The sequence below is a fragment of the Eptatretus burgeri genome, chromosome 9 (assembly GCF_056783735.1).
Source record: "Eptatretus burgeri isolate ZD-2024b chromosome 9, Ebu_testis_v1, whole genome shotgun sequence".
NCBI classification, from domain to species: domain Eukaryota; kingdom Metazoa; phylum Chordata; class Myxini; order Myxiniformes; family Myxinidae; genus Eptatretus; species Eptatretus burgeri.
Window position 1 is genome coordinate 49964017 of NC_140969.1, and position 18702 is coordinate 49982718.

General features: G+C 43.4%; 1 protein-coding gene and 1 pseudogene across 5 annotated transcripts in view; one reads left to right on the forward strand and one right to left on the reverse strand.

The window, feature by feature from the left end:
* VPS13B (vacuolar protein sorting 13 homolog B) overlaps positions 1-18702 on the forward strand; it is a 616840-nt gene that overhangs the window by 515937 nt on the left and 82201 nt on the right. For all 5 annotated transcript variants that reach the window (XM_085896658.1, XM_085896654.1, XM_085896653.1 and 2 more), the window contains 6 exons: positions 1573-1754; positions 6750-7114; positions 7711-7872; positions 15999-16154; positions 17765-18025; positions 18151-18234. In XM_085896658.1, the coding sequence (XP_085752784.1) occupies positions 1573-1754; positions 6750-7114; positions 7711-7872; positions 15999-16154; positions 17765-18025; positions 18151-18234 (1210 nt within the window). The remainder of the gene's footprint in view (positions 1-1572; positions 1755-6749; positions 7115-7710; positions 7873-15998; positions 16155-17764; positions 18026-18150; positions 18235-18702) is intronic.
* Positions 3030-5481, reverse strand: LOC147020108 (uncharacterized; annotated as a pseudogene).

An 18702-nucleotide genomic window follows, 5' to 3' on the forward strand; every position in this document is an offset into this window, starting at 1 on the left:
GCCATTGTGATTCCTCTTTTTATTGGCAGTGGCATTGGAAAAATGCCACGATAATATGGAACGATGATGCTCAAGCTGCTTGCTACACATTTTAACACGCCAGTTTTCTTTGGCAGAAAAGCCAATAAAACAATGGAATTCCTCCGGATTTTTTTTCCATTTGAGTCTAAAGTATCACAGACTAAGTGACTGGAAATAATCCCTGAAAATGTATATGTAAGGCAAAAAATATAGTCTGAATACAAATGGAACTCAAGTATGTATGATGGTAAACACATGAAAGTTTGATTAAATCATTGGATGGAATTGATCACTTGGTGATTTACTGCTGGAATGTGTGCAGACCAGTGACTTAGCCGATACACTGCCCATGTGTAAAAATATATATATATATATATATATATATATATATATATATATATATATATATATATATATATATATATATATGTCCAATGTTCTCCAAGTTTAACTTAAATGAGTATTAAATAATGCTCGCGACCATTAGGAATGTGGTCGTGTTGAAAAAGGTCATAATTGGGCCGTAAGTGTGTCGAGGGCAATATCTCATGTCACACTTGAAGCCATGGTTGAGAGAAATCACGTTCGAGGCCCCAATATATGTGAAAATAATCTATATACGGTTCAGATATAGTGTGATGGCTAAAAAAATCAGACAGGCGATGGAATACATAATTTATGTGTAGACTCATTTAAGCACCTCTATTAGCTAAAAATCACTGTGGCCTAGCTTGTGGCCTAATTGGAGGTTCAGCACGTCGAAGCAGCTTGATCAGACAGAATAAGCATTGAGTACCTCAAGGATGCCGGGTTTCCTCCAACAGTGTTAAACAGCAGTGACTGTTTCAAAAGGTAAACATACGTTGGACAGAATTGACTGAATAGTTTGGGGTTATAATAATTTTTACTTCCAATACTTGTGCCCCACGAAATGCCACGATAAACTCATATATATATACGCCTTAACATGGAGTTCATCCAAGTTGGAAAACCCCCTTGGGGAGGGTGGGGGATGGCAAATTAAGTCGCTACAACCTCCGTCGTGTGACCCCTAGTTCCCCTGGAAAGTTTGGTTGAAACTCGATAACCCTGGAAAGCAACGACTGAATGTATTGGATAAGTTACAACTCCTTTTTCTGGACATACAAACAGACAGACACCAAATTGTGTGTTTTAGTTTGATAGTCTGCTGCTGGTCTCAGCCAATTAACCCATGATGGCTATTGGAAGGTGTCAGTAAAAACCCATATGGCTCACTTATCACCCTCAAAGGAGTGGGGGGGGGGTTGCCTCATCTAAAGTTTATACCTTGTGATTAACTCAATCCACTCTGGGCAATTTGAGATGGTTACCAAAATACTACCGATGAAAAGGCAGCACGGCCCAGATTCTTCATAACGTAATTGACAATATAATGGTGCACACGACGATGCATCTTGCATCTTCAATCCGATTATCAACTGTACAGGATGTCTTTCTTACTTGTGACATTGATGTACAGCATTTTAACCTCAGGCTTTCAACTTCTTCCTATCTCTTTACCCTTTTCAGCATGGAGGAAGAGACCGTTTCTCAAGGCAGCTGTGATCCCTTGGTCTCGCCAATGGCTCTTGCAGCCTGCATGCGCGTGGATTCTTGTTTCTCGCCCTGCTTTGTTCCTGCCCTCGAGATGTCCATCCGGTGTGACTGCTTGCAGCTGAAGATTGTCCACCACATGGAATGCTTGGGTTCAGGTGAGCGGTCCCTGCTGATTTTACCATGGTAATTATTACACGCAGCTGTGTGATATCGGCAGTTGCACATTTACTGTTCAAACACTTATTTTGTTTAAATTTGGAAAAAGATTGTTATTAATGTGCACAATCCTTTTTATAATATGATTCCACAATGTCTGGGGTTCAAGGAGGAGCTCGAGACCAGGTCGTTAGGAGATTAGAGGAATCCAAACAGTTGTGCTATGGTTGTCCTTAGTTATTATCTGTGGGCTGGATATGCTAACCGTGCACCCCCCCCCCCCAGTCCCCATTTCAGTATGGGATCAGTATGTTTTGGTTCATTAGGATGTCCTGGTGGAGATAAAAGATGTTAACAGGAAAAATATCGGGATGAACACGTACTTCAGACCCAGTCTTGATAGGTACCCCGCTGACGATTTTGCGTGCTTTTCACATCCTGAAATGTTGGGGGTTTGGTTGATTCACAGGCTGCCACTTCCATTTGAGTGCACCAATCAACGAATGTTTCATATCCTATGAAAGCTGATTGGATTGGCTCTCCAATGATGCATCAACTATGCATTTCTGATAAATATTTACTTCTGCAGTGTGTTGTAATAAAAAATGACATCGATCGTTTGACGGAAATCTCTATTTTATCCCCTCACCAACAAATGATAACACTGCAAATCCATTTTGCCATTTATGGTACTTGTATTTCCTATTATCCTTCTTCTGCATGTATGTCACCATATCGAGATGGGTTTTGCATTTCTAAACATCAAACAAGTTACTAGAATTGAGAAAATCCAATATGGCTGCCATAACATAGTGAAAAACTACTGATTCTCACATCTCCGTCATTTAATCACATATCAGTTTGAATTAAATGACATTTTATATGTTTTTAGACTCGTGGACTCCATTGCCCTTATCAGATTTGGGAAAACCAATAACAAAGCAACCCCACCAAAGCAAGATGGCAGCTCCATGTATTAAACAAATTCCTGTGACAGCTCCAGAAATTGAAATTGTTCATAGATGTGTAACATTAATATTCCATACAACAATGCTGGTAATACAACACAAACATTCCTTATTGTATCTTTATTTGGTCAATAGCACCTCACAAATATATACTTTTTGTAAATTAGAAATGAATCTTCAATCTAGTCTTCAACCCAAATGATCAAATCACATCATCCATCAGAGAAAGTGATCTGTCATCTCGTTGTGTTGCCCATCATTTGAGACATAGCGTGTTGCCTCATCATCTGAGACATAGCGTGCTGTCTAATCATAATCACTGTCCATGTCATCTAGAGAGAAACTGTCCCATGTGAGTATTGCCTCATCATCCGCATCATTAGAATCTGAATCATCAGTGTCTACGTCATTGTCGAGTCCCATACCAGCATCGTCTTGTGGTAGGATGTCTCCATCGAACCCAAAGGGTTCAAGCTTGCTGCCATGAAGCCGCCAGCCATGACCCTGTGTTGGATTCGGAATATGGGGTTGGGTAATTTTGGCTACCTTCCAGATGGCAACCTGGAAGTTGACTCGTCTGATGTGTTAAGTAAATACTCTCGTACAGGGTGGCAGCAAACTTGGGTCAATTTTCTTGGCGAGGTTGACAATGCCATCAGGTCCACCACACTTTTCCTTTATTAACAAGTAATGCAAATCATCAAGACTCTTGTAACGTGGTTTGCCATACAAGGCACAGGTATATTCTTCCAGACTTGTTGTCAAATCTTCTGACACTATCCCCGAGTTTCCGAGGCTCACTGGAATTGGTTGGAATGCAGGTATCTTTTGGAGCACCTTGATTGGTCGTACTTTTCTCATGTCTTTGAATGCACTGGTGGTGTCACATTGTGTGAAGGCATGCAGACACATCAGAACAGTGCAGTACTCTTGCCCATAGCCATGGGCCAGTTCCGTGATGTTCACCAATCTCTTTTGGTTGCCTGTGCCAGTGTCAAACAGCAGAGTTATGTTAACATGTAAGGCATGATGGAGAGCAATGAAGAACACCACTATCTGGCCTTCAGATTCTCACAGCATCATATCCCTGCTCTTGGGCATACAAACAGTAAAGAATGATGTGTGTTGCCATCTCTTCCTATGTGGAGTGCAGAGACTATTTCAACTTGTGTTGTCTTCCCATCCTGCGTTGTCAGCAAATGTGCATGCCCCTCAACAACAGCAACCGATTTTCTGTGTGATAGCTTTGATGCAAAGTCATTATCACCATACATCACAAAGCACTTGACTAAGCTGTGATTTATTCTCATCGTTCATCAGAAATATCCTCCAATTTACAGGCTTCTTGGTCATCGGCCCCTTGATGATCAACTTTTCACCACATCCGCACCTTCCATGCTCCATTCCCTTCACCGATTGAGCCGTGCACATATCTATGCTGAATGTGATGTCTGGCATCTTTGGCAGGGCATCAAAAATCCTGTGAGTAATCTGCTTAAAGTTGCCTGGGATTTCCTGCAGTGTGGAACAATGCATTGCCATCCTGAACAACCAGTGTTGTTTCATCCTGCGGGAGTTGAATATCTTCCACATCCTTCAAAATATATTGAAGACCCTTTGTTTTATCTGTTTTTTTTCGAGGTAGCCATCAAGCCTAACCCTAACAGCTATGGAACTGGAGTCATGGGGTATTTCATGAGTTCTTCGACATGAAATCATGCTCTCCCCTCTGGGCTGGTGCTCCTGCCTCCCACCTTTCTCGGCTTCACGCTGTCGAAACCAGGGCATTTAAGATCATCGGCATCTCCCGCAATGAAGCTGAGTCTTTGGGCCTCTCACTCAATCACCGCAGGTTGGTCGGTGGTCTTTCTGTCTTCTACCGACTCCTCTCTAGCCTTGCCCCCCCTGCTCTCTCTGCGATTTGTCCCCACCACATTTCCACAGGGCGCTCAAGGTCCGCCAACAACCCCCTTCTGGTAAAACTACCAAAATCACGAATCACTGCTCATCTTCACTCTTTCATTCCTCTTTTTTCCCGCCTTTGGAATAAACTTCCTCACTCTATTCTTTCCCATTCTTCCCTCCAGGCTTTCAAAACAGCTGTTCACCACCACCTCTTATCTTCCCCCATCCAAATCCTCGATCTTTTCTACCCCCGATAATCCACCCAAGCCCACTTCCTTCATTTCTCCTGCTTTCCTTCCTGAAAGTCCCTGAAATGTCCATCTTCTCTTCGCCATGTTCTCCGTCCCATCCCCATCCCTCTCCCTTCCACAGTTCACCTAATGTGTCTGTTCCCCACTGTTTTGTCCCTTCCACTCCCGCCCCTCTTGTCTCATGCCTCCTTGCTGTGAGTTGTGTGTTAGCTCTCATACGAGCCTCGACCAAGGTATACAAAAAAAAAAAAATCTATAGCACCATTCGGCTCCAACCTGACCAACAGTTGAATGGCCAACCTGCTTTGCTGTTTGTACGCAATGACTTTGTTTTGTGTTGTTCTGAGCTTGACAGACTTGTTCATGCACTCGAGTGTTTTCAATTTCATTTTTTTCACTGGTTTGAAGAAATTATCTTTGTTCTCAAGTCGTTCACCAATGAACTTCTTTGCTTGTTTGCCAAGCAATTCAGCAGTCATAACTGCCTTTTCAACATCAGCTGGAGCCGATGCACCTGAGGAAATGCAGTTCAGCTTAGATTGGTCTGGGACATCAAATGGATTCAGAAAGCTGTGTACTGCCTCCATTGTTTTGGTGACCATTGTTCATTGTTCATTCACTTTTCTGAATCTCGGCTGGCCTGAGATCTTTATTTTTCCTTCCCCCGTGTGATTCGGACAACGTATCTGCCATGGACAATGTGACATCAACAAACTGAGCGCGCTCATGTGTTCTTTTCACCCAACACTGATAAGCATTGAAGTTAATGAGCAGTCCAGTCAGCCCGGCTCCATATCCTTCTGTTCCACCATGAGACTTGGCATGTTTCGTGAACGTTTTTTTCAATGGTTTTGTGCACTGCATGTCGGTTACCTTGCACAAGTGATCTAGCCATGCAGAGCGCTCCTCCTTCCATCAGCTTTGTTGCATCAGAATGAGTATTTTCAATATTTGCTAGGAATACAGAGAAGATGGTTAGATATCGTGAATAATTGTGTCCATCAAAGCTGTAGAACAGGTCTGCTATCAGATAGATGAAGTAATTATATTGAGGGAAGTTGTTCGTCTTGACTGCCCAAACCAGATGAAGTACCAGCTAGATGTGGTTCTTATATGACAGCCATAATTTTGCTGTTTGTCCTAGCTTTCCTTCGGCAACCTCACACCTCAATTTACAATATAACTGGATGGTAGTGGTTATGGATTTGCATATCCAGACTTGCATATCCAGGCCACGGACTATTACAGGTGGCCGTGCATTTATGATTTTCAAACACCTGGAAACATAAATTTGTGTAGAGTGTAGGAGATGCTTTGTCTATGTAGTAACCACACTGAGATAGCAAATAGTGAAACATGGTGTTCAAGGGATATTCTAGAAGACTAGAACACTTACTACCTGCAGTTTAGGACAGGAATTTGGAATCAGCCAGGGTTAACAGCAAAACCTCACCTACTCTTTATGAATGACACCATGGGTTTTTATTTTAACCATCCACCTACTATTTCTAGCAGATGGGTCCTCAGCTTCATTTCCCTGGCCGGCACTCTTTGTGATCCAACGCCCTGGCAGTGATGATTCTTATTCTTTAATTGTGGTCCTACACTCAGTAACGAGTTATACCTCCTTAATGCAAACATAAATTGTCATCATTTTAAACCCCATGTATTTATTAACTTATATAGTATTGATTGATTCAGATGTAATTATTTCACATGAACTCCAACTGGAAAAAAGGATGTCTGAAGTTATTCCAAACTCGTCTCTAACGTTTTTCACAACACCTATCTTCTCCCTCTCCCCTCCCCCCTCCCTCCCTCGTTCCCCCACTCACCTCCCCTACCACACCATTCTTTTCCTGGAAAATAGCTCAACCATTGATTCTGCAGCCCTTCACTTTCCAAGGGAAAGGCCCACCTAATCATGAATTTCTGACGCTGTCGCTGGCATGTGGTGATCTGGTGCTTCGCCACTGGACGGGTGGTAGAGCACATCTGGATGCCCAGCTTTCAGGCACATTTAGTTCACAGATCCTTGAGTATCGAAACCTTACGATGCGTTCATTTGTCAAGCCTGTGGGTCTGCATGGTCATCTGGCCTGGGATCAGACTGTCGATGGCGAGTCGGATAGCTCTGGAAGCGTGTTGGGACAGGTGGCTTTGGATGCGGTTGAACTGCAATTAGGCCAGTGCTCTTTGCATACGCTGGAGCTGGCAGCACAAGCCTGGCTACAGGTATGTAATTCCATTGTTCAAGTCACACACTGTATACTTTGAGCTGAGCTTAATCCAGGATGTTTCCCAAATGATTAAAGCTCTCTCTCTCTCTCTCTCGCTCTCAAAAATTGTCTTTGCTCTTTTGTACCTGACAAGTATCGTCTGTAGTTTGTCATATGCTTAGAGCATTCTGAATTTTATCTACCTGACTTCTCCTGATCTGAATACCTGAAATCCTGAATTTCACTTCATTTTACAAACTCTTCTTTGCTGTTATTGAAATGATGTGGGATTGGTGATTGCAGCATTAAAGTGCAGCCTAAATGTGAAGTCCTTTCCAATGGCAATTTGAGATCATCCGAGAAGTCCGTTGGTGCTCCAGTGCATGGGTCTAAATGGTCTTCACCAATTTTGAATTACACTTCATGGATTTAAAGGGGTAGTTATTTTGAATTCAAACAACACATGAACCAAAATTTTTAACCCAAACTCCTCCCCTGTTTGTCTTTCCTGCCACCGACCATTCTTTCTTTCTCCGCCATAGTATGAAACTCTTTCTGCAGATTGGCTTCCGTTGTCCATTTTACGTCCCATGTCCCTCTGTGTTCTGCCAGATCAAAGCGCCCAGTGCTGAACAGCTAATATTCAGCCATTTTGTGATCTGTAACGACACCCAGGAGACATTGTGCCTCGGGCAGGTGGACACAGACGAAAACGTGTTGCTTTGCAGTCGAGAAATGCTTCAGTACTGTTGGCGTTCACACAAGGTGGCACAGGTACAGAGGCAGGGAATCATATCACGTGACTCTACCCGCACCACCTGTTACTTTGTATAACACAACACCATTCAGCCTTCGTTCAAAGCATGATACTGAACCAATTTATTGTTCCAAAGATTATTCTCATGCCATGAAGGTGGTAGCTCCATTGTGATTTTTTTTCCATCCACCCAAGGCTCGATTGTGATTTTTAGAAAAATTTTATTCAACCTTTGTTTGTGAATTATAAAGTAAATGATGAAAACTCCATTTTGGTGCTCATGGAATGGTGAGAATATGAAATATTATTTGCACACTCATTGGCGGTGTGTGTGTGTGTGTGTGTGTGTGTGTGTGTGTGTGTGTGTGTGCGTGCGTGCGTGCGTGCGTGCGTGCGTGCGTGCGTGCGTGTGTGTCTTTCCAGGCCATAAGGGGTGGTTATTTTTTTCCCCCATTTGAGCTTTTCTCATCAAATTTTCAACAAATCCTTTTTATGCAAATATGGAGAACACAAATTAATACATTTTACTCTTTTTTTATGTTTCATTTTATAGCTGCTGTTTTCATAAAGTTTAATTAGAGTACAAAGTGGATGTGGATGGGCTTTGCATTTTGGGATGATTTCTCGTTCTGTTGGTGATGCTTTGTTTTGCAAAATGCACTGCAATTTATGTATATTGGTTTTGTAGCATGCAGGTGACTCCGTTTGCAGGGCTTTGTTGTTCCTTATGTGCTTAGGGGATGAAAAATGGTTGCAATGGTACATTATGCTTCACCTCCATGATGAAAGCACATTTTTCTTTGACTGCATTTTGTTACAAGGGTGCTACAAATTGAACTACGTATAATTAATGCTGAAGCTATACCTTTCTTTCCAAGATATTCTCCACCCAAGGACTCTTGATCCGTCAACATGAGATCCTCAAGTTGCTTAAGATATTTGTTTGTAAAGTTGGCCAGTCTTACAATATGGTGTTCGTTCTCTGCATTTTCCTCCTCACCACAAAGCTTGGAGGTGAGGTGGATATCAGAGGGGGTGGTGATCAGATTCAGGAAAGTATTGATACTTGTATAGATTGGGGAAAAGATTGGCAGATGGAATTTAACCTGTGCATGTGTAAGGTGTTGGAGATGGGAAAGAACAATGAAAATAGAGATTACAGGATGCAAGGGGTAATTTTGGAGAGTGTCACACAGGAGAAGGATCTGAAGGTGGTAATAGATACGGGAGGTAAGCAGGCAGCACAATGCCAGGCAGCTATAGGGAGAGCAAATAGGGGTTTAGGCTGTATTTGGAGGGGGATCATTTATAAATCAAAAGAGGTGGTGTTAACATTGTACAGGAATTTAGTGAGGCCACATTTAGAATAATGTGTGCAGTTTTGGTCACCACAGTTCCAGAAGGACATAGATGCCATAGAGAGGGTTCAGTACAGGGCTACTAGATTGATTCCGGGCCTCGCCAGACTTAGCTATGAGGAGTGGCTGAAGGAGACAGGGCTTTATACACTAGAAATAAGGCGGTTACGAGGAGATATGATGGAGATGTTTAAGATAATGAATGGTACAGATAAAATAAGTGCAGATGAATTATTCAACAGAGTAGACAGTGATATAACCAGGGGCCATATAGCTTGAGAGTGAAGGAGAGGAGGGTTAAGATATTCGTAAGGCAGGGGACTTTTACTCAGAGAGTAATTAATGCATGGAATGGTCTCCCTAGAAAGGTAGTGCAGCAGAAAAAGGAGATAAGTTTAAATTAGAATTAGATAGGTACCTGGAAGTTACGGAGATAGAGGAGTATAGGGATGTTGATAAGACTTTTAGATAGTTTGAGCATTGATGGGTGATTGTGCATGGAGTGCTGTTGGTGGGGGTCTTGTCAAGGGGGGTTGAGTGCTTGATGTGTGTTTTTAACCAAGCCCATGCCCTGTCCCCTGAGGGGAAGAAAAGGAAGAAAGAAAAAAAATACAAAAACTACAAAAAATAAACTACAAAAACAATTAAAAAATTTTTTTTATTTCATTAATTAAAAACTTTTTTTTGCATTTTCTTCCTTGGATCTTGTGTACATGAGTTGGGGAAGTGTTCGCGCAGGCATGATGGGCTGAATGGCCTCCACCTGTGTTGGATTTCCTTGTTACTACCATTAAATGATCTGCACCAGTCAAATTCAACCTTCTATCCCTCCTACTATATCCTCTGTTTCATGTCTTAAAATGTAAAAAAAAATACAACAAAAACCCTTTTCCCTTCTCACCTTATACCCCACATAACCACATGACTTCCTGTACCAACTCTTCTTCCTCCTTCCTCTTTTGCTGATCTACCATCTTCCTTCTACTTTTGCCGAGCCACATTCACCATATGACGTCACTAGTTTTTTCTTGAACCTTTCCTTTACCTAACCTCACCTAATCTTTTCAAAAATAAATAAATTGTATCATTTCACTTCTCACCATACACTTCCCGCAACCACATGATTTCTCTACCCCCGCTTTCTCTTCCTGTAACTTTTGCTGACCTACCATCTTCCTTCTACTTTAGCTGATCCACCTTCACCATACACTTTCACGATTTTTTTTTCTTCATCCTTTCTTTTACCTACCTTACCTAATCTTTATCTTTTAAAAAAAAAAAAACGGTGTCTTAAAATGTTCTAACTTCCTCTTTCACACATGTGGTTCTCAGTGTTGTATCATAATTCACGACTCTTCTTCTTCAAAAGACTGTTTTCAATTCGACCTTTCCTTCATCCTGTGTCAAAAAGTCCCACTGTTACAACGTTTCTTTTCTCCATGCTCTTAATTCTCCTTTATTGCATCCCTCACATAATGTCTTTAATCGCATATCTGACTAAAAAAAATTGAAAAAGTCCCACTTTAGAATGGATGTTCGTGTTCCATCAATTGTCCTGTTTTTTACAGCGCGTGCGCTGTATACAATTGCACCGAGTTTTAAATGTCCCCGGCATCTACCACGTCTCCGATGTCCCCCCGTCCCCCCCATCACCTCCCCTTCCCACGTGCCTCAAGACAGCCAATGACGGCCGTCCGGTAGATGCAGTGCGTAACCGAGACGGAAATGGCGACAATTGACGGAAATACCCGAGTATTTGAATGGAAATTTGTGAAACTAATGTGTTGTATACAGTATGTGAAAAAACATTTAATTTATTGCTTGACGGAAAAAAAAACGAAGAAGCGCGCCCCCCTCATGTATGAATGAACCAAAGACGTCATTTCCGCTCACCATGGCATTTCGCGCTGAAGGACGTCATTTCCGCCCACCATGGCATTTCACGCCGAACGCTGAAAGCTAAGTTCGTCTTGTGCTATCATTCTTTTGTGGCTCCCTGCCACGCTGTATCGAATGATTTCATTCCTTCTATTATATATAAAGGTGCTTATCACAATAATAGCAAGATTTTTTAGATTTCAAATATTAAGTATGCTTTTTAATTGTTTTTCAACTGAAAAAGCATAAATTTCATATTTTAACATTAGTGTACTCATTTGCTTCAACACACGTGCTGTATTGAAGGATTTCACTTGTTCAACTTCAGTGTCAATTCACCCCACCCACTTAAATCTAACTCCTCATAACCCCTCACTTGTTATCCCCTCTCCTTACCCCTCCCATCTTGCCCTTCATTCTACCTCCGCTCTTTGCACCTCTTCACTGTCTTCTGCTTCAGTATCAGCTCCTCTAGTGTCCCAAGGTGTGTGGTGTAACATCTGTGGACACCATTCTAACAGAACAGATATCTCACTCTCTCAATCGGTATACTTCTCATCACCACAAATGTGATTCTTTCCTCTCAGCACACCTCCCCCTCTTCCCAACCCCTCAAATCTTGTACCTCCTCCTACCCGCTCCCTTCACCATACCACCAGCAACTCTCCTCCCTCCCCTCTCTCCACCTCTCCCATCGCCTTCCTGCCCCTTGGCCGTACCTGCTTTCATCGACTCCCCTCCCTCTCAAAGCTTCCCTCTCACCCCTCCCTCTAAAAGCAACCTTCACAGTCTTTCCCCCTCCAAGGTTCCCTCTCACCTTTCACAAACACTCCCCCGTCAACTCTCTCCTCTCACCCTTCGCCATCCAATCTTCCCCCTCACTCCCCCTTCTCACATCCACCAAGCTGCCTCCTTCCCCTACCCTCTCTTACATCTCATGCCTCCACCTCCTCCTATTTGAACTTCCCTCTACGCCCTCTCTTATTACTCCCTACTGTGCCTCATCCCATCACTACCAAGCCTTTTCTGCTCTTCATCCGGCCCTCTCCCCTAGCTCTTCTGAAATCCCGCACACTCTATAAACAACTATCTTGACCTCCCTCCTCCCACTTCCTTCCGTCCCACTCCCCTGCCCTGCACCCAATGCCTCCTCCCCTCCCTCTTCCTTTCCAATGTGTACCTCAAATATCCGGGGCCTTCGCTCAAACCTGACAGATCTTTCCATACAGATTGCCACTGACAAACCAGACATAATCTGCTTAACAGAAACTTTCCTCCTTCAAGACGTCTCTGACTCCCTCGTCTCTCTCTCTCTCTCTCTCTCTCTCTACCTCTCTCTACCTCTCTCTCTCTCTATCTCTCTCTCTCTCTCTCTCTCTCTCTCTCTCTCACTCTCTCTCTCTCTCTCTCTCTCTGTCTCTGTCTCTGTCTCTGTCTCTGTCACTGACTCTGTCTCTGTCTCTGTCTCTGTCTCTGTCTCTGTCTCTGTCTCTGTCTCTGTCTCTGTCTCTTTCTCTTTCTCTTTCTCTTTCTCTTTCTCTTTCTCTTTCTCTTTCTCTTTCTCTTTCTCTTTCTCTTTCTCTTTCTCTTTCTCTTTCTCTTTCTCTTTCTCTTTCTCTTTCTCTTTCTCTTTCTCTTTCTCTTTCTCTTTCTCTTTCTCTTTCTCTTTCTCTCACTCGTTACTCCCTCCTCCGGTATGATAGACCAGAGCCTCGTCCTGGCGGCGGAGTTTCTGTTTTCATCAAAAACTCGACTCCTCACTCTCCGTGCACTGCCCTCACTCACCCACACCCCAGGAATACCTCTGGCTATGGCTTTCCCTCCACTGCCACCTCTTGTTTATCTGTGTGTTGTACCATCCACCAAACAGTGATGACTCTACACCTTGCTCGCCAAAATTATGGACCAACTTCTGTCCTCTCATACCAACTATCTCTTCCTCATAGATGGTGACTTCAATTGTCATCATGTGCTGGGTGTGGGTACCTCCCTCACCTGCCATGGAACTTCAGCAAAAGACTTCTGCGACTCATTGAGACAGACACAATCTGTCAACTTTCCGACCCGGATTTCAACCAATGGTACTCCATCTCTTCTGGATCTGATTTTGACCAATTTCCCTGAAAATATCTGCTGTTATTCTACTGCTCCAATCGATTCATCTGACCACATGCTTGTCAAAGTAAGCATCTCTCTGGCTGTTATTAGAGAACCACCTCAGCACCGTCGAGTCTGGAATTTCACAAAGGCCGACTGGCAGGGACTTCAAGCAGCCATCAAACCTCGAGACTTGTCTCCCATCTCTACTTTATCCAACCTCAACTTGTCCTGGGAATTCTTTCAAAGAAACTTGCTCTCCCTCATGCACAGATTTATTCCATCTCGTCTTCAGTTGTCCTACCCTTCCTCCCACCAATGGTAGACTGAAGCTTGTGGTGAGGCAGTTGTCCTGAAACAACTTGCCTTTCGCTTCCTGGAAGGCAAATCCAACGAAAGGTAATCTCAGTTCCTTTCACAAAACTCTGAACAAGTGTGTGTCTTACCCTCAGGAGAGCCAGAAAACAACATCTTTTAATCTCAAGTCTGAACTCTCAAACCTGTGTCCCTCCTCCAAATACTGGTGGCATCTAGTTAAGTCTGTTTCTGGTGTATGTTCCCTATACATCCCTTCCCTTACCTCAAATGGGCTCCACAGCTGATACTGCTCGCGAAAAGGCTGAAAGCCCAAACTCCGTGTTTTCTTTTAAATCTTGTGTCCCAAACCCATCGCTTTCTGTACCCACCTTTCCCATTCACACCCAACTGTCCCTGGACTCTGTGTCCTTTTCTTCTGACAAATTGGATAGTTTGCTGCCAAACCTCGACTCAGATTCTGCAACCGGTCCAGACGGCATCAGCCCACATGTCCTAAAAAACCTGAACTGCTGTTCTTGCTCACCCTCTCTCTGTTCTATTCACCCTCTCATTTGCTGAAGGTCATCTGCCATCTGTTTGGAAATCAGCAAACATTACCGCTCTGCATAAAAAGATGCAAAAACAGATCCCTGCAACTACAGACCAATCAGTCTTCTCCCAATCATCAGCAAGGTTACAGAATCCATCATTGCTTCCGACATTAAAGCCTTCCTCTTCTTCAATGACTTGATTTCCAATCATCAATTTGGATTCATTCCAGATCACTCTTCACTGTACTTGCTGCTCCTACTTTCCCAACAATGGATGGCAATTCCCAATGCCAGACATGAGATCAGAGCTATCTCCCTTGACTTATTGCATACTTTCGATACGGTCTGGCACCCCGCCCTGCTCACCAAACTCTCTTTCTATGGTATCCAAAGTGATCTCCACTTACGATTCGCAGACTCCCTCTTCTCTCACAGTCTCCTCTCTCTCCTTTCCTCTCCTCTTGTAGCTCTGAATGGAGAGCTCTCATCCTCTCTTCCTGTCCAGCCTGGAATTAATCAAGGCAGTGTTCTGAGCCCTTTGCTTTTCTGGTTTTCATCAATAATCTCTCTGACTCTCTGGAAAATCCTCTTTATCTCTTTGCTGATGACTCCACCCTCTGTCATCCCTGAGATCAGCAAGCAGCAGCCTCCACATTCTCTGCAGATCTGGATAAAATCACAAACTGGTCCAACATGTGGAAATCTCAAACTTTCACTATGTCTCTCTGAAATGACCATCTGGAACCCACTCCCCCCCCCCCCCCCAATCTACCTTCTCAACATTCCTCTTAGAGAAGTCCTTTTGTTCAAGCTTCTGGGTCCCACGATCTGCCATGATCTTTCCTGGGAAAGCCACATTTCCAAACTGGCCTCCAAAGCCAATCGCTGACTGGGCATCCTCCATCGTGCAAAGTCCTTCCTTGGCACACCTGAACTCCTGACCACAGACAAGGCTTTCATCAGCAGCCTGATGGAGTACTGCTCTCCCCTCTGGGCTGGTGCTCCCGCCTCTTACCTTTCTCGGCTTCACGGTGTGGAAACCAAGGCATTTAGGATCATTGATATCTCCCACGATGAGGCTGAGTCTTTAGCGCTGTCTTCTACCGTCTTCTCTCCCATCTCACCCCCCTGCTATGTCTGCAATATGTCCCCCCATATTTCTACAGGGCGCTCAAGGTCCGCCAACATCCCCCTTCTGGTAAAACGAACAAAATCACGAATCACTGCTCACCTTCACTCTTTCACTCCTCTTTTTCCCCACCTTTGAAACAAACTCCCACACTCTCTTCAATCCCACTCTTCCCTCCAGATCTTCAAAACAGTTGTTCACCATCATCTCTTATCTTCTCCCATACAAAGCCATGATCTTTTCTACCCCCCGTTGATCCACCCCAAACCCACCTCCTTCAAATTCTCCGCTTTCCTTCCTGTAAGTCCCTGAAGTGCATGGACCTGAACGTCCCTGTCGTGTCTATCTTGTTTACCCTATGTACCCTGCCCCACCCCTCTCCCTTCCACAGATCTCCTAATGTTTCTGTTTCCCACTGTTTTGTGCTTCCCTGTCCCACCCCTCTTGTCTCCTGCTCCCCTTGTTGTATGTTCCTTGTGTTGGCTCTTTACATGATCCTTGACATTGTATATAAGAATACAAATTTTAAAAATGCAAATAGCCTTGACAGGCAATGATTACCATACTGTGCACCCAATCCTCTGTAAGTTTTACAGGCTCGGTGTTTTCGTTGACAAGATATTTTGTAATGATTCGCTGTTTACCCTTGCTCCCATCTTGGTCTCCAGCACATGCCTTAAAGGAGGAAACATGTCATTTTGGGGTATTGGTTCTAATACTAGAAAGGCAAAATTATCAAATTATTTATCTACATCCACCACTGTGCCTTTTCTTAGAGTCTGGGTCGTATTTCAGTCACACTCGTATTTTTAATGTGCGTATATCTGTTACAGTTGCTGCATGTATGTGTCGAAGGCTGGGGGAACTGGCGATGGTCGGATCCATTCAGCTTGGACACACCTGGCACGTTCCTTCAGAACATTTCCAATAAAGGCCGTGTGGCTTCCCTCATTATCAGCGTGATATCTCTCGGGGGTCTCCAAAAACAGGTCTGACATCTTGGTGTTTTTGATAACTGATTCCGACGAGAATAATGCCGAAAGCTGAATAAAATTGGCTCAGTGTACCGCAGAGAAGCATTCTATGTAACTTGCACCCATTGGATTTAATTTTAACCAGGATTAGAATATTACTTCATCCCAATATTTCATTCATCATCAAATATAATGCGTAGAAATAGAGTAAATCACACCACTCCCTGGAGGTTCATCACCTCACCTTGATCACCTCACTAAGGAATAGAGGTATAGCTATTTCATTACTTGCAGGAGCTATTTATGATGCACATGACACATTGAGCACTATCCTCCAATCATAATCCAGGATGGTGATTGCAAACCAACAGTCCTGGCTTTTGATTGGAGGGAAACGCTCAGCACACCCGGCCAGGTCATTCATCTCAATCAATTCATGATTTTTGAATTTTTTTTCCTACAAGAGCGAGACTCATGGAAGAGCAAGGAGATGGAGGATATGAACTGAACGTAGGGAAACTGTTGGACACAATAAGTAAAGGAATGAATGAACATGAACAGAGAGAGACAGACACAACTGCAATCTGCAATTAAAGAGAGTTGTGTTCGGAAGGTTTAATGGGGGTGATAAAGATTGTTGGTAAGGATGGGGTTTGATATTATCTGGAGGCGCACTGTTGGTTCACGAGTCAGTAAGTGACCACTATATTCGTTATCGGTGTGTGTCTGTCTGTCTGTCCCGAGCATAGTTCCGTGGGTTTTCATCCGATCTTGATAAAATTAGGGTGCGAGGTTTGTATCATGATCTAATTGTATTTTCCGGAAAATGGGCGTGCTGCGCCCATTATTGGCGGAGCCACGCCCAAAAAAACGTGTTTTTAGGGGGTAGCCGGTTTCAAGTTACATCTTCTCCGAGGGGGTTTGTCGAATCTGGCAGGGGTTTCGGTATTTGGTTAGCCCAATGGCACCTGCATTGCCCCACGGAGCTCGATTTTTTTTCATTTTCGTCCCAAGGTCAAGGTCACAAGGTCACGAACTTAGAAAATGTCAAAAATATCAATAAATTGGCCATCGAGCTCCTAGGGTTTTCAACTGTTTTCAATGAAAGTTGGTATGCAAGTGGTGCTCTTCGAGTACAACTTTCATCATTTACGTTTTTCCCGATTCCCGCCAGTTTGCCCGTGGCGTCCCCTCGAAAAAAGGCGAACCATGTACATTGCTCGTGAACCATCGCGTCTCCAGACTTATCTGCTTTTAAAGCCATGGCAGAAAGAGCTAGATTGTACAGCGTTTATTCTGATTGTTATTTCCTCATCGTACACTTCCAGTCATTCAGTAAATGGAAGGTAAAATGTTAAGATGAATGTGCCTTCCGTGTTTTAAGCAATGCTATTTGCATGACATTAACCTGCTGTTTGCTGTTTCTTTATTATTGTGTTTATTTTCATACTATTAACCCTTTGAACCCTGAGCTCCTTGGCCTTTTGGCTACCCTGCCCTGGGCTCTCTGTTGAAAAATCCGGCCGCATGGGCATATGGAGGTTTGGATAGCGGCTGGGAAAATGGCCTTGAGGATTCAAAGAGTTAAGAGTGATCCAGGGTTTTAAATATGTTTTTCATTGCAGGTCACCATCAAGGGTAGACACGTCATTTGCAGTTATTTGGATGTGTCGGTGCAGCTCGGTTTATCCCAAAGTTATATTGGGCTTGATGGGAAGCCAATCACTTGTGAGTTCACTGCAGTGATTCCTGCTCATGAAATGCTTCCTTCATATGTCATGGAAAACAGTGAGCTTTCAGCCATTCGTATGAAGATTGAGAACTCTGACTGGTCAGAGCCAATCCATCCAACCTCAAGTATTTTGGAACAGAGCGCAGTGTTAAAAGTAAGTTCTCGTAGTTTCTAAGCTTTTAGAAAGTATTGTAATTAAATATAGGAATGACAAAAGATTTCCCTTCCAGCATATAATAAATATAATATGGAGCATTTTAATATTTATTGTTTCCATAGGTTTCTTGCAATGAAGGACCCAATCTGCAGGCATGGTGTTCGCTGTTGGTCTGTGACCAGCAATCGATGACCCATCAATGCGTGGTAACATGAGAGCTGAATACGCTCAATGCATCTTCCTCATTCCCTTGTTTTTTAGTTTACTAGTTCATATTTTCTGTCCTTTGGACTGTCCTTTTTATTCTTCTTTCTTTATTATCCCGCCCCCTCCCGGAGGGAGGGAGCGGGATATTGTAATCGTCCGGTTTGTTACTTGACGAAATCTACGATTTTGTCAAGTATGTTGGTCGGTTCAGTTTGTTTGTGTGTACGTCTCGCTCTTCAGGTCACATTTCGAGTCGGAATGTCATGGAACTTCACCAATGGACTTATTGGCCAGCAGAATAAAACCCCATAACTTTTGGCATGTCAAGGTCAAAGGTCAAGGTCAGGAAAAATTCCTGAAAATCGCGAAAATCCGTATCTTTTAGCATGGGCCAATTTTCAAAAATTCATGTCTCTGCCAAATGTTAACGGATTCCTTTCAAATTTGAAACACGGACGTAGGAGGGG